The sequence below is a fragment of the Orcinus orca genome, chromosome 7 (assembly GCF_937001465.1).
Source record: "Orcinus orca chromosome 7, mOrcOrc1.1, whole genome shotgun sequence".
Taxonomy (NCBI): Eukaryota; Metazoa; Chordata; class Mammalia; order Artiodactyla; family Delphinidae; genus Orcinus; species Orcinus orca.
The window spans coordinates 92,345,526-92,360,434 of NC_064565.1; the positions used below are offsets into that span (position 1 = coordinate 92,345,526).

The 14,909-nt window shown below is 43.3% G+C and overlaps 1 protein-coding gene across 4 annotated transcripts in view; it reads right to left on the reverse strand.

Annotated features, from left to right (window-relative positions):
• Positions 1 to 3,585: 3,585 nt before the first annotated feature.
• The window catches only part of PLEKHM3 (pleckstrin homology domain containing M3), a 184,547-nt gene continuing 173,223 nt past the window's right edge, over positions 3,586 to 14,909 (reverse strand). For 3 of the 4 annotated variants that reach the window (XM_004262790.4, XM_033428843.2, XM_033428834.2), the window contains exon 8: positions 3,586 to 4,958. In XM_004262790.4, coding sequence (XP_004262838.1) covers positions 4,781 to 4,958 — 178 coding nt within the window. In that variant the 3' untranslated portion in view covers positions 3,586 to 4,780. The remainder of the gene's footprint in view (positions 4,959 to 14,909) is intronic. The other variant, XM_033428868.2, reaches the window with a different exon arrangement.

The window sequence follows — 14,909 nt, forward strand, 5'->3', positions numbered from 1 at the left end:
AAGATCAAGGGAAGGGGAGAGAGGCTGGGCTGCAGCTCAATGGCCTAGGCGGGAATCTTGCTGTGCTAAGAGTTGCTGCAAGCGCCTGAATCTTCTACCTGGGTAATAACTGGCTTCACTCCAGACCTTTCTAACAAGATGGTGTCTCTTTCCACTGGGAGGAACCAAAGCGAAACAGCAGCTCTTTTTTCACTTGAGGTTAACAGAGCCTTCCATCACATTGGAGGCCACTGTAGGGGGGAGAGAGCCCTATCGCGTGATCGCTTGGAGCTCATTTAAAATAAAAGCCCTGACAACTGGGGGTGTGCTTGGGAGGGTGTTCCACACTTTTCTTTTGACTTTAATCTGGAGTTTGACAATGACTTGGGGTGCTGGGACTTAACTGTCGAGACACTGTCCCACATGATAGAAATCACATTTGTCTGCTCAGATGAACTGAGCAGGGCTTGCTCGCCCATCACTGGGTTCAAGTAGTCGAGTCGGGCAGTTAGTTCTGCTAGGGTAGAGCTGAGGGTTAGAAGAACGGTGCAGGGTACACAGCACTCGCAGCTGTGTTGTTAATGCCCAGTTGGCAACAAGAACCAGGGAAAGGAAAATGGAGAGTGTTTCCGATGACTCAATTCAGGCCAATGAGGGCAAGTTCACTTCTTTCAGTTTTGCCCCCAATTCTCTGCTTTTTCACATTATCTTAGAGGAAGGATAGTAGTGAGGCAGAAAACTTAAGAAATAAGAGGGGAAACCGCACGCATCTCTCTTTACTGGGAGAAGTAAAAAAAAAAAAAAAAAATCACCTTTGTGTTGACTCCAGGCGGTATTAGAATCAGGAGTTGAAAGTTTACTTCACAATCCAGTTATTTCAACACAGATCAGTGAAGGTAAGGAAGTCTGCCCAAACACAAGAACTGCAGCATTGGCTTAACCCTAAATTAGGAGCAGAGCGTACCTCGGCTTCCTCAGATAATGCCTCTCTGCAGAAAACGTTACTAAACATTTGCGGCCTCTTGCAAGTCCTACCCTGATAGAGTAATTTACGTATGGCCTTTTCTGGCTAATGGGTAGAGAAGAAAGCCACCGGTTTGGAAGCCAAGCCTTTTCAGGAAGGTATGGGAAGAAACTATCCAGTGTCAATGTTCAGTGTGTACAGATGCAGACAAAAACAGAGGCCAGACCCCATGCAGGGGCACTCACTCCAGCTTAGCAAAGGCTGCCTACAGCAGCTAGAGCGGTGTGAACAGCTTGGCTCTCACCGCAGCCGGAAGGAAATCATGGCCCAGTCCCTCAGTGGGAGTCTGAAGGACACCACTGGGTTGGTTGGAAACCACAAATCCCAAGTCCTAGAGATATTCCCTTTTCAGTAGAGGCCTATTCTAGAAGAATCCAAAAGCGATTGCCTTCTCAGCTAATCAAGTATTTAAGCTCCTAAAAAGACTACCCTTTAGCACAACAAACATGAAGGTGACTATAAATCAGTCCCCTGAAAAGGTAATGAAGCAAAGGGGGAAGAGGGGAGTTTACATGGTTTTCATATAAAGAGCATTCAACTTCGAGAAGAGCCGACCTGGAGTGAACACGACTCCCATCCCAGTTGACTGCTTTTTAAGTACTTTGCGGCCTTCCTGCCGCGGTGCAAACTGAGGTCTATTTTAGGAACTGGCCTCTTTACTGCAGGGTGAGATGCCAACATTTCACCAGGGTTGGACTGTCTCACACATGAGTTCCTGGCACCGTGCGGAGGGATTTCCTCAAGTGATACACCAGGGAATGGGCCTTTCAAGAGAAAAGAGGTTGCCCTGAGTCGGCTGCCAGCTCTAGGAGATTAATTGGCCATTTTCTCATGTGCTTTATGGGCAAGATATTTAATATGAGATGAAAAACGGACCATGAGGGAAAGCAGGTATTAGCCTGGTCTCAAGGAGGTGGTAATCCACAGATTTGCTTTTGTTTCAACAGTTTCTAAGCAGTGGAACAATTGCCTACAGTGCCCCAAGTAATTTGTTAGTGCTGAAAACAGTAAGCGTGTTCATGTGCGCTAAGGCGTTCTGGGCTGAAAACAGCAATTTTGAATTTTCGTGGCAGACCCAACTCCTAAGGCGGCTCTGCTCTGTCCTATTAGATTTGGGTGGTGGTGGCTGAGCGTGTCATGTGGGCCTGCGGCCGGCACCGGCCAGGCTGTCAGGGCTCCACGAAGAGGAGAGAAAACAGAAGCAGCTGGGGTACGGTTCCAGGTCTGGGTAGCTGATGATGATAGCACATTCGTTTTTTCCCCCCTACCTTTTCAAAATAAGCAGAAAATGATGTGGGTGGAAAGTTCTCCTTATGAGTTCACGGGGACTGCAAACATTCAGCAGCACCTCTAAATGGGCCTGGTGAAAGCAGAAGCCTTGAGAACAGATATCCAGAGTGTCACCCTGACTTTCGGCGGGTCTGGCCCTGGGTGCCTGTGAGATGGGACAGGAAATTCTGTACATGCAGTGAATACGCTAGAAGGGGAGGAGACGGCCTTGCGCTTCAGGTCTCCCAAATGCAGTGTGCTGGGGACGGCCTCGCTGACAGTCGGAATCACAGATACATAAATGACGGCAAAGGCAGCAGTAAGCTAGAGTGACAGGGAGCTGCGGGGGAGGGAAAAAGGCACTGTGCCATCAGAGCACATCTGTTTTATAATAAGCAGGTCTATAATTCTCCTGTGAAAGATCATGTTCTGCTATCTTCACTGAGGCTGGAAAATATAAATACTGTATTTCACGAAAGGGAGGAGGAAAGGGGAGATGATCCAATTTGTTTGCCTGTTTGCCAAGTGCTTGAGATTTTCCACCCTTTTTCTTTTGTGTGCGACAGTCTCTATAAAGTGGAGTGGGGTGGGCGCTGGGGGGAGTCAACTTGTTTTTCTAAGAGTAAAATTCACCGTAAGGTGTCTCATGAATAGCGCCCTGGCCGTTTAACAAGTTTTCATGCCTTGGTTCTAGCTACTGTATAATCAGAAAATAAATGCATGCGTGGTGCTGAGCTATTACATTGAAATGTATGGCCTGAGGCCAAAGGAACTGGCATGGGTAGAGAGGTGAAATGCTCACACCCAGCAGTCTGCACAAAAGTGCGTCTGAAATGTCTCGTCTCTAAACGGATGGAAGCATCATGAGTTGGGATCCGGAGGGAGCCGGGTGTGGTGGAAAGGAGCAGTGGGGTTAAATGTCCCGTGGACTTTGTGAGCCACTGATTCTCCAGATCCTACTAGCAGTGAAACTACTAAACCATGAAGGCATTGAAGGCATCTGCTCAGTGGAAATATACAGGATCTTCTCATACAGCCTATTGAGAATTGTTACAATACAAGCTTATTTTTCTGTTCTGGAAAGAGTTAAGGTGGAAGGAATGGGAGCCACGATTTCCAGTGCCATCCTACCTGCCATTTGGGTCACAGTGACTGCTACGCTGGCTCTTAAAAGCGCACTGCAGAGGGAGAACATCCCCCCGCCAAATGCCTAAGCGACTCATTCTAGTTCTTATTCCTATATTATCCTAGTACTTTTCATTTCCGTTTATGGCGGCAATCGCATATGTGTATATATAGTTATTTAAATCATATCAGATTTAATACATTAATTGTATTTGTAGGTTTGGTATTTTCCTAATAGTCTAAAGCTGATATTTTAAAGTTCCAAGTTACTCTGATTTTTCAAGACAATTAAAAAATATGAAAGCAGAAGTAGTTACATTGACAAATTAAAAGTCAAAATGAGAGGGCAATGAAAAACAATGAAAAATAAAGCACTCATAATGAATCGGTGGGAATCGCCTACACAGGCTTCTGTGAAAAGAAATTGCAGACCATCTCGTGGAATGTCTGTACTCTACATCCGACCTCCTGGTCTATAGACTGATGTATTTAACAACAATCCTAGGCAATTTCCTCAGGCCAGCACCATTAAAAAATCATAACTGTCACTCATGAAACTCCTGGAAGACTGGTCTTAAGAGAGCCATGTTTCCAGCCTGGCAAATACCGTGGAGCGTCACATCACTGGGCGGGCGTCGGGATTCGTACCAGCAAACAGACCGACAACATGTAGGTTACTGAGGTCTTTTCTCAAGCAAAACCCTTTCTGAGATTAACTTCAGAACCAGCACCAGCTCCTCTAATAAATTAGGGACACATGCTTTCTGTCAGAGGGAGCTCGCACTCCTGATTTCCAAGCCATTCAGCTCAGCTGAGGTGATCTCTGCCTCTGCGAAGATACCGAGGTGAGAGCCAGGGACACAGGGTCCTGGAAGGATCCAGGAGTCATTGCTGTGTTTTGAAGATTTTCTTATGAAATATGATGATGGTTGCTTGCCTCAGTTACCTCATCCTTTGTGAAGGCTAAAAATAAATAAACAAAAATAACTCGAAGCACTGTTGCTCTGCAGGAAATGCTTTCTCCTGTGTCCTGTGTAATAAATGGCCCTTGAGAGCCGAAAAAAAATGTCTGAACTATGAAGCCTTGTGTGTAAAACACGTTTTGCTTGGGAGCAAGCAGCTGAAATTCATGGCTAAGTATAATTCAGCTATTGGTAATTTTTTGAGCCACAAAGCTCCATGGACCTTTAGGACAACGACTTATACAGAACATACGTACAGGACGTATAGGTATGTGTGTGTGTACATGTATAAATATATATCTACATCTAGCTGAGGGTGAGACGTACTCTTCTTCCAGAGGGGTCTAACTGGCTAGTTAGGAAGCCATTGGGACTGATGGATGGTTGAGAGGTCACTGCCCGGCCTTGGGCTCCCGCTGAGTCAGGTGTTCTGGTAGGACAGCTCAAACATGTTGCAAGCCTCCTCCAGGCTCTCGTCCATGTTCAGCCTCCGCCAGAAAGACTTCTGCTTCATCTGCAGCTCTCGACGGACACACCTTGGGCAGGGGACAGACTTTTCTTTGCATTCAGAGTGGAAAACGGCTCCACAGCTTTCACACCTGCAAAAGTCAACCACAGAGATGATGAGCAAGGTTGAAATGGGCAGGATGCCGGAAGTCCAGTGGCCTCGGTGCAGCTCGGGCCACAACCTTTTATTCCGGCTAGCCCTGCCCCTGGGAAGAGACATGACTCATAGAAATGGGCTCCTCCCTTTTCCAAAACGCTCAAGGTTGAATTTCACTGGAAAAACATACCTTTTTTTTTTTTTTTTTTTCTGATTAGAACTAGCATGGGTGAGGCTTCTGGCTTCTGGGTGGAGGGGAGTCAGCAGTCAGCTAGCAGTTTTGTGACCATGGTGATGATGAACTGAGCTCTAGAAGCTCCGTGTGTTAGCTCCCCCGAGAAAGAAGTGGGGGTAGTGACTGTAGGGTGAAGTGACAGAAAGTGAGTGAAGTACCCTGCCAACTGAAAACACGCCCAGCGCCGGTGACAGCCCCTGCGTTACAGCTGTGAAAATGGGACTCTCCACTTCCGCTAACAAGAGCCAAGTGGTTCCCTGTGACTCCCTGCCTTTGACACCGTGGAGAGGTAAAATGACACATTTTCATTTTCTGAACGATATCCTGTGGTTTGCTGCTCTTCTGAGTTTTTTTAAAAATTAGGAAGCCCCTCAACCTTTAGAAATCTACTCGCATAACACAAGTAAAGCATGAGAGAGTGGGGAAGAGAATTTTTTTTTAAGAAAAAAACAACACACAGATATTGTAATTTATAGAGAGGAGACATTCCAGGTGGATGACTAGTTTGTTGTTTGGCTCGGTGGAAGCCTGTACAGGAGTCTAAATGGCTGTTTTTACTGCAAAGTCTTTTAATAATGAGTAACTGACAAGCACAACTAGAGCTCCTCCAGTGGGTGGCTTGCCAGTGTGGATTAAGTTCTCATCCTTCCACACATGAGTGACAACTGACTACAACCTCATCCCGGGAGCCCAGGGAATTGGGCCCGCATGTTTTGTTCAACCAGCAATATCGATGGAGGGTCCAGCACTCGACCAGTTTCAAAGATAGCTGTGAAGGAACCAGTCCTCAGGGCTCAGCCTTATCCCTCTTGCCTGGGTGTAGGATGGTCTTTGGGGCGCCATTCCCTGGCCTGCTACTTACTTACCACTCAGGACTCAGAAAGTTTGATCAAAGGAGGATCTTCCCATCCACCCTCGTATCCAGGAGAGAAGATAGTGACTTAGAGGGAGAGGGGCTGTATCTACCAGCTGAGAGATCAAAAGACAGAAGCTTCACTGCACCCAGCAGTCTCTACCCCCAGCTCAGATCTCTGGGCCAAATATAGCATAATAGCGGTTAGGAGAGCAGGCAGAGTGAGATGGCCTGATATCAATCCCACCTTCAAATCACTTTCTGCCTGTACGACTGCTATAGACTGAATTGTGTGCCCCCCAAATTCCTATGTTGAAGCCCTAACCTTCAGTGTCTCTGTATTTGGAGATGGGGTCCTCAGGAAGTAATTTAGATTCAATGAAACCATAAGGGTGAGCCCTGATCTGATAGGATTCGTGTCCTTACAAGAAGAGACAACAGAGAGCTCTCTCTTTCTCTTCCCCTGCGTGTACTCAGAGGAAAGGCTGTGTAAGGACTGAGGCAGGAAGGTGGCCGTGTGCAAGCCAGGAAGAGAGCTCTCACCAGAAACCAAGCCCTGCTGAACCTTGATCTGGGACTTCCAGCCTCCAGAACTGTGAGAAGTAAATATCTGTTGTTTAAGCCACCCAGTCTGTGGTATTCTGTATGACAGCCTGAGCTAAGACAGTTACTTGAGCAAGTTACTTCACCTCCCTGAGCTTCAATTTCCTTATCTGCTAAGTTGGATTTCCATTAACATGCGCCTGCCTCATCTGGTGTTACGGGGCTTTACACAGTTCCTGGCACCTGGTAAGTGCTTAATAATACAGCCAAGACGGCGCCTTCCAGTGTAAGCAGCTACCTGTTGCCTTTCTGCAAGCCTGCATTTTAGCCTGATTTCACTTATGTCACCATGGTGACCAGAGGACACCTTGATCAACCCCCTCATTTCAGAGAGAAGAAAGCTGAAGTTCTAATAGGGCTAGTGGTTGTCTCATGAGGACACAGTGAGTAAAAGACAGAGTTGTGACTAGAACCCAGAATTCCTGGCAGCCCAGCCAAGGCTCGTACTCAGCCCTGGTCATCTGAGTGAGAGCGGGTTACCATGAGGGAAACGCAGGGGTTCAAGTTAGAACCCTGGTGTTCAAATCTCAAATCTTTGAGGGATCTTGGGCGTGGAATTTACGTTCTTGGTGCTCTGGTTTCCTCATTTGGAAAATGCTGCCCACAATGACCTCCTTCCTACTCACTCAATGGGGTCCTGAGACGAAAATGGGTGGATGTATGTGGAAGGGCCGTTCAAATGGCAAGTGCTCTGAGGAACAGGCGAGGGTGACACCACCTCTCATGGTGACACTGGTACCTGCCCTTCCTAACTGGAGCTGGCTGGGGTCATCTCTATGATCTCTCTGCCCTCAGCCCTTCCCTCCTTCCCAGGGAGAGTAGGGCCAGGCATGAAGGTCAGACTCAGGTGTCCTAGTGCCTCTCTTGTCTGGCTGGCTCTTCCCCAGTGTCAGTGGCTTTGTCCCCAGTGGGTCACACCTCTGTAACCTCCTACCACTGAAGTGATATGAATGGTAACTTTATCAAATAAATTTCCTCCTTTCTGCCCCCTTTGTCCTGCTGACTTAGTGACTTATACACCTAGGGATGTTGCCCTAGGGCAGTAATTGATAAGGAGAGAACCGCTGGGTTCCTTTAGTACCACTCCCTTATCTCTGCTGATTCCCCCTCCCACCCCCGCTGTGAGTGAAGAGGTTGAGTCTTATCAGATATTTCTGGTGCAACAAACACCCATGGGGTGATGGAGGGACCAAGTACACCTGCTCTTTCTAACCAAAGGTCAGTAACGGAAAAAAAAAAGTCTGAGATAAAAAATTAATGATTTCAAAACAGAGCCAAGTCCTATTTTTTCTAACAATTTGTAACCCAGCAGGCATCTTTTGATCTGTATAATGGACGGACTGATCAATGACTTTCCCAAATTCAGAGACTGTATTGTTAATTTCCCCCCCGATTTTCTCTTTAAAGGAAAAGAACAAGGGCAGGAAAAGGAAGGAGGAAGAGAAACTGTTTCTTGCATAAGAGTTATGTAGCTCTGTGATATAAATATAATGTACAGGAAAAATATTTACATTAATTTTGTAAATACGTATGCTCCTCTTTGAGAATAGGACTTTATTAAAAAGAACCTTTCACTTTAAAAGGATTCACTGGCTCCTTAGTGTTTACTGAATTTCCTGACTGTATATAAAATTTAACAAACATAACTTTTTAGGAATACATCTATTTATTTATTTATTTATTTATGGCTGCATTGGGTCTTCGTTGCTGCAAACGGGCTTTCTCTACTTGTGGCGAGCCGGGGCTACTCTTCATTGCGGTACACGGACTTCTCATTGTGGTGGCTTCTCTTGTGGCAGAGCATGGGCTCTAGGTGCGCAGGCTTCAGTAGTTATGGCACGCGGGCTTCAGTAGTTGTGGCTCGTGGGCTCTAGAGCGCAGGCTCAGTAGTTGTGGTGCACGGGCTTAGCTGCTCCGCGGCATGTGGGATCTTCCCGGACCAGGGCTCAAACCCGTGTCCCCTGCAATGGCAGGTGGATTCTTAACCACTGTGCCACTAGGGAAGCCCTAGGAATACATCTTTTATACAAGGCAAATCTACCAATGTAATCATCTGTGCAGAAAATTGCCACAGATAGTGAAAGAGCAATGTCCCTTTGGCATTCCTCAGTGATAAACCAAATGAAAGCCAGCACCTTCATTTCTGAGTCATCCGGTCAAGCAGTCAGCAGTTTCACTGCTTTTTGGTTGTTGCTGTGCCCCACGGAGAACAAAGACCGAATGGCCTCCCTTCCCAGTGTCATGTCACAGAGGATGCGACTGTAGGGACACATACTTGCTATTGACCAAGGGCCATCCAATGGGTTTTTCCATTTTCTTGACAACATTCGTTACTTAATCCAGGAGTCTCAACCTTGGCACTGCTGATGGTTTGGGACAGAGAGTCCTTTGCTGTGGGGGGCAGTCCTGAGCACTGCTGGGTGTTTAGCAGCATCCCTGGCCTCTACCCACTGGATGCTAGTAGCAAACCCCGCTCCTCCCTTGTCAATGCCTCCAGACACTGCCAAACGTCCAAATGTCCCCTGGGTGGGTGGCTGGGTGGGAGATCTTCCCAGTTGAGAACCACTGACCTAGCCTATCTGAATGAGGCATCACAGACGGGGTACCCAGGGAGTACGTAAACAGTGCCCTCCCCAGGTGGAATTTGCGAGTGTCACCTGCTGGCTTATGCTAATACCAACCAATAAGGTCCAGTGTAGTGTATTTATTCATATCATTTTCACAAATACATATTTTAATACATCATTTGATTAAAATAGCTGAAACTCACTAGCATTAACCATACTGTGGTTGCTAAAATTAATTTAGGACATCATTTAAGAAGTCAATACCCATGACACAATTCTGTGCATTGACTAGTAACCTTCAACTTTTTATCAGCTCACTCTGATTTTTCCATTCTCCCCAAAGGCCATCTTGGTGGTTGACCCTCCATCACATTTATTCGCTCTTTGGCCAAGAACTTCTGAGGTGTTTCTCTGTGGTGTTCTTTGCTTCTTCATACCCTATCTAAGCCAGCTAGAGAACCAAAACCAAATACTTTTGTATTTGCCCCATAAAATAATTTGCTTCTACCTAATTGTGAAGCAGTTAGGTTTTAGCAACTTCTACAATGGAAAAGAGACCAGTAAAGTACCAGCGAGGCCACTTACTGCAGAGGGGAGAGCTCAACTAGAGAGAGGAACCCTTAGTTCTTGGCCCAGTGGCCCTAGCATCACTGGGATCTTGGGGGAAGTTACTTCATCTCTGAACCTCACTCTCCGCAGAAGTCAAAGAGAGAGTGGGATTAGATGGTATCTAAGGTTCCTTCCAACCTGCAGATTTTGTGCAGGGGAAAAAAGGCTACTCTGGCTTTTATCCTTCTCTTTCTAAAACTTTCTTGCCCCAAGGTCTGTGGATGAATGACAGGGAATGTAGCTTTGCTGGCCCCTCCTCAGAAAACCTCAAACTGACAAGCTGGGAATGAATGAGATAAGCCTTAAAGTGAAGAGCATCACTTTAAATTTTATTTATTTGCATTGATTAATCAAGCTATGAAATAGCTTATATGTACTAGTGCATACAGCTCTGATTATCAGGAATTTGGCCAAAAGGAGCTGACTCTGTCCCTTCAAATAGAATTTCAACTAAACATTAAAGACTCCTTTTTAAGCCTCCTCCCAATCTTCATCAGCATCCCTTTTCCCCAAGAAAAAAACCCCAGAATTGTTAAATGTTGTGGGGTTTTAATTTTTTAATTTTTATTGGTGGGGACTGGCTAGAGGCAGTAGTCATTTACCACCCTATATGGAAGTACTTTTGTGTTTTAAACATTGGGACAGCCACACTGGAGTGGACCAGGTGCATATCAGCACTGGATATACCAGAGGATGTGTGAGGAGAAAGGAGTAACTCAAGGTCTGCTTCTACAGAAGCTCTAGGGGGCAATGCCATTAATGATCTGTGTATGCCCTGGCAAACTGGTCCCCTTCCTTGGGACAGGGGCAGCGGAGTATCTCCACCATTTGGGGGCAACACAAATCTCATTCTATGTCTTAACAAAGGCATCATCGAACAAGACTCTATACATTTTATAAACAGTCTTTGACCTAAAACTTAGCTTACTGACCTAGGGCAAATGAAAGAGAGGTCCAGAACCTAGAAATTGAATAGTCAATTGTCAAGAAATCGGACAGACAGGGTGTTCTTTTTATAGCTATCAAACTCAAGAAAACTAACCTGTGACAAACTAACAATATGTGCAGGGAAAAAGGTTTGCTTCTCAAATACTGTGGCAAAGAAGCAAGAATTCCTGGCTGCAGAGAGTTTCCTGTTCTGAAATGCTAATGACATGAGGCCAATTAGAGACAGGCTGGCGATGGCTTTGTCTGTGCCCTTCCAGATTCTAGCTGCACACAGGGAGGTCGCAGGAAGCTGCTAGAGGCCTCTGCCCCAGGTTGAGGTCGCTGAGATGCTTCTGCTCTGTTCATGTTGGGTTCTTCCCCCGCTGCATTTTTATTTTTGGCTCAGGCAATGACCTCAGATATTTCACTAGGACTGAAATTCAGGCTTAGTTTGGTTGGATCTCTGACAAGCGAAAGACAGGCCCACAGAGCAGGGTAGAGCTTTGGCTGATTTCCACTCAGTAGAGCCCACAACGAAAAGGGTGGGGTGCAGAAATAAGTGCCGGTTATCGGGCATGCGAGTGCGGTTTGGTGTATGGCTACTATGTAGGACGCCCCATAGGGTCACCAGATATTATTGGTTTTTCCAAGAAACCATGATGATTATTTAAATCTCTTAGCTAAGGGAGGTAGTTATTGGGGCCTGGTTATTTTAATGTTTGGGGCTGGTGTTTTCTTCTGTTCTTCAGGAAGTGAATGTAAGCAAACAATTTATAATTTGCTTAAATAGGAAATCAGCCAATATCATATATAGCATATGCCTGCATGTGTGTGTGTGTGTATATGTGCTATGTATGTGCTTACATACGTATATGTATGCTGTTTAGAAGAATGCACAGAACATGTTATTAAATGTTCCAAGGTAAAATGAATTAAATATGATTTAAACACATGATAGAACCTAACAGATTCATCCAGTTGCGGGAAATAGAGCTAAAATAAAGAATTGTTAACACATAATTTCAGTAAGAAACTGATTATGGTTGGTGCTGATGGGTGGGGAGGGTCCAAGATTCACGGCCGCTGCCTGGAGCACCACCTCCAGTCAAGCCTTGTGCCCCTATAGTTTGCCCCAGGAGAAGCAGCTGGGAAAGGGAGGAAGAGGCAAAGGGTCTGGTAACGGATCACAGAACTCTCCCGGCTCCTTGCAGAGCAAGGGATGGACTGCATTTGGGTCCATCACATTTAGGGTTGTTGACTGTGATTTTTTTTTTCTTTTTTTGGCTGGGGGTAGGGAGGTGGGGATTGAAACGGTAATCATAACATTTGACTGGAATTATATGAGACTAGAAAAGATCCAGCTCCTTTGGCTAAATGTCTGGCAGACCGAGGCATGTACGTGCTAATTTGTAAATCTATTCTAGTAGTTCTGCTTTGTAAAATGCACATACAGTAAAATCAAATTAGATATTTAAATTAGGCAATATCTATATGGCCCTTTGCCCCTATTTTTATATAAATTATCCTTATAATAGTTCTCCTATTTGTTTTCCCTTCTTTAAATAAGTCAGTCAGTCAGTAAATAGATAAAAATGCAATGAAATACTAAAATAACTGGTGGCTTATCTGGTCCCAGAACTAGTAAATGGTGATCAACTTGGGACTTGATTCCAGTCTTCTGACTTAAATCTGGCCCTCTGTCCCCAGTTACTAGCCACATGGTCCTTTAAGTTATTCAGTATATCCCCATATACCTGCTAAGACTCAAATCTGGGAAGAACAATTGGTGTGCCCTGCAATGATCTTTTTCTTTACATTTTAATCCCTGCAGTTAATTAAGGAAGGTTTTTTTTTCCCCCTGATTGCAGCCCACAAAGCATTTGGCTTTCACAGGTCTTGCACTTTCAGTTTGTAAACCAAGCTCAGCTAATACGTTTGACAAGTGCTTTACTTAAAATCTTGGCTTTGAAATAGAATGTAAACAAGGGTTAATTAATTCATTTGTCAATTTTGCTATCCTGCTGGGGACAATACCTCACCATTATCTTTAGTGCAAATGCTTAATAAATGCTTCTTGCTAATTTGCAGGTGGTGACAGGACTTCTCAGTAATAGTCTATGTATGTAAAATCATAATAGATTTGACCTGAATGAAATGGTTTTTTGGGGATAGGGTAAAACTGGAATTTCTGACACTTCTAAGTTTTTTTTTAAATGGTTCACCTGGCAGGTAATATCATTCTCAACAGACAAATGTCCATCACTTCTTGGGATTACTTCAGGATTTAAAATTTTTCTATAATATCTGGAAAAAGTTAGAATATATTATAATTGTACCCATTAAAGAACCATAAATAAGAGCAATGGCTTTCTGTAAAAATCTCTAAAGTAGTTCAAAACACCTAAGAGTCCAAGAGATGTTTAGAAATGTCTTGCTACGTCTAAGACAAAGGCAGTAAATATAAGAATTAGGCTAATGCAGATTTAAAAAAATTATCTTGGCTTATATATGGACTTATGTTAATTTACTAGCCTACCTTTATAATGTAAAACTGAAAAATTTAACTGTCAAGTTTTTGAAGTAAACCTCTTTAAAAGAAATAATAATTTATAACGATGGTATCTAAGACTCTTGAATGGGATTTACTTGTATTTAACATATTACATTTCAGTTCCTCAAAGCACTAAGACACTTAATGGAACACAAAAGAAACTGTCAAGCACGGGTACATTAGAAAAATGCAGAAAAGTTCAGAAGGTAAATCTAATTTTATAAACAGCATGATTAGTTGCTTAGGAATAAGTTAGTGATGTAAATTTAAAAGGAGAAAGGCATTCAAAGTGTTTTGGCATTAATTTACACTGTTCCCCTATTTGTCTCTTCTCACCAATACATTCTCTACAAGACAGTATTACATCATTTTCTAATACTCAGTGTGTTCTGGGCCAATGGTTCTAAAAGTATGGTCCGTGAACTAGCCAAACCAGCATCGCCAGAGAATTTGTTGGAAATGCAAATTATTGGGTTCCATGCCAGACTTACTGAATCATAAACTACAGAGTGGGGCTTGTCAATCTATGTTTTAACAAGCCCTCCGGGGAATTCTGATGAATAAGAAAACTTTGAAAACCAATGCTCTAGGCCAATCATTTCCAAAGACAGCTGGGCGGTCTAATATATTAGACAGGGCTGTTCTAAACACTTAGAACAAAAACACGGACTTTGCAAAGTGAAATAGGAAGTGATATTAATTACTGTTTTTACATAGGGCTTTATATTTATATCTATTAATATTTTCCCATAGCTGATATGTAAGAATCTCATTTTATTTTGCTTTTCTTAATTAAAATATGGAGTTGTTCTTGTATTTATTGGCCATTTGCATGTTTTTTCTGTATATTGGTTTGTGACCTTTGCCCATTTTCTAATGACTTATAGATTTTTTTATATTTAGGAAATTAATACTTTGTCACATGTGGAAAATATCTCTCCAAGTTTCCTGTTTACACTTGCCTTTATCTAAAAAATTTTAGGCATTTAACATTTTAAAGATGTATTTAAAAGCATTTTGCTTTCATGACTTCTGGGTTTGTGTCAAGCTTAGAGAGACCTTCCCCACTTTAAGATGACAAAAATATTCACCCATCTTTTCTTCTAGTACTTTATGGGTTTTGTTTTGTTTCGTTTTTTTTTTTTTACATTAAAATATTTGATCCACTTGGAATTTATCTTGATGTAAGATGTATGGTAAAATCCAGCATTATTTTTCTTTCTCCAAATGGCTATTTGATTCCCAGTTCCTTTTATGTAATGATCCATTTTTGTTTCACTAATTTGCTGTGCTACCTTTATTGTGTGCTAAATTCCCATATTACCTGGGTTTATTTCCATACTTTCTGAAATCCTATTTCACTGATCTATTTTCCTATGCCAACACTATACTGTTTTATAACACATTTGTATATCTGGTAAAAACAGTCTCCCTTCAAGTAAACAACTTTAGAGTTTATAACCCTAAAGAGTTATAACATTCTATGTTGAATATATTAGCAAAGTTTACTGCTGCCCATCTTTATGTTAAATTAAAGAATTTGAAATGTAAATAATCCACCAATTAATTAAATTTATATTATAGTTTTATTTCTTAAGTTT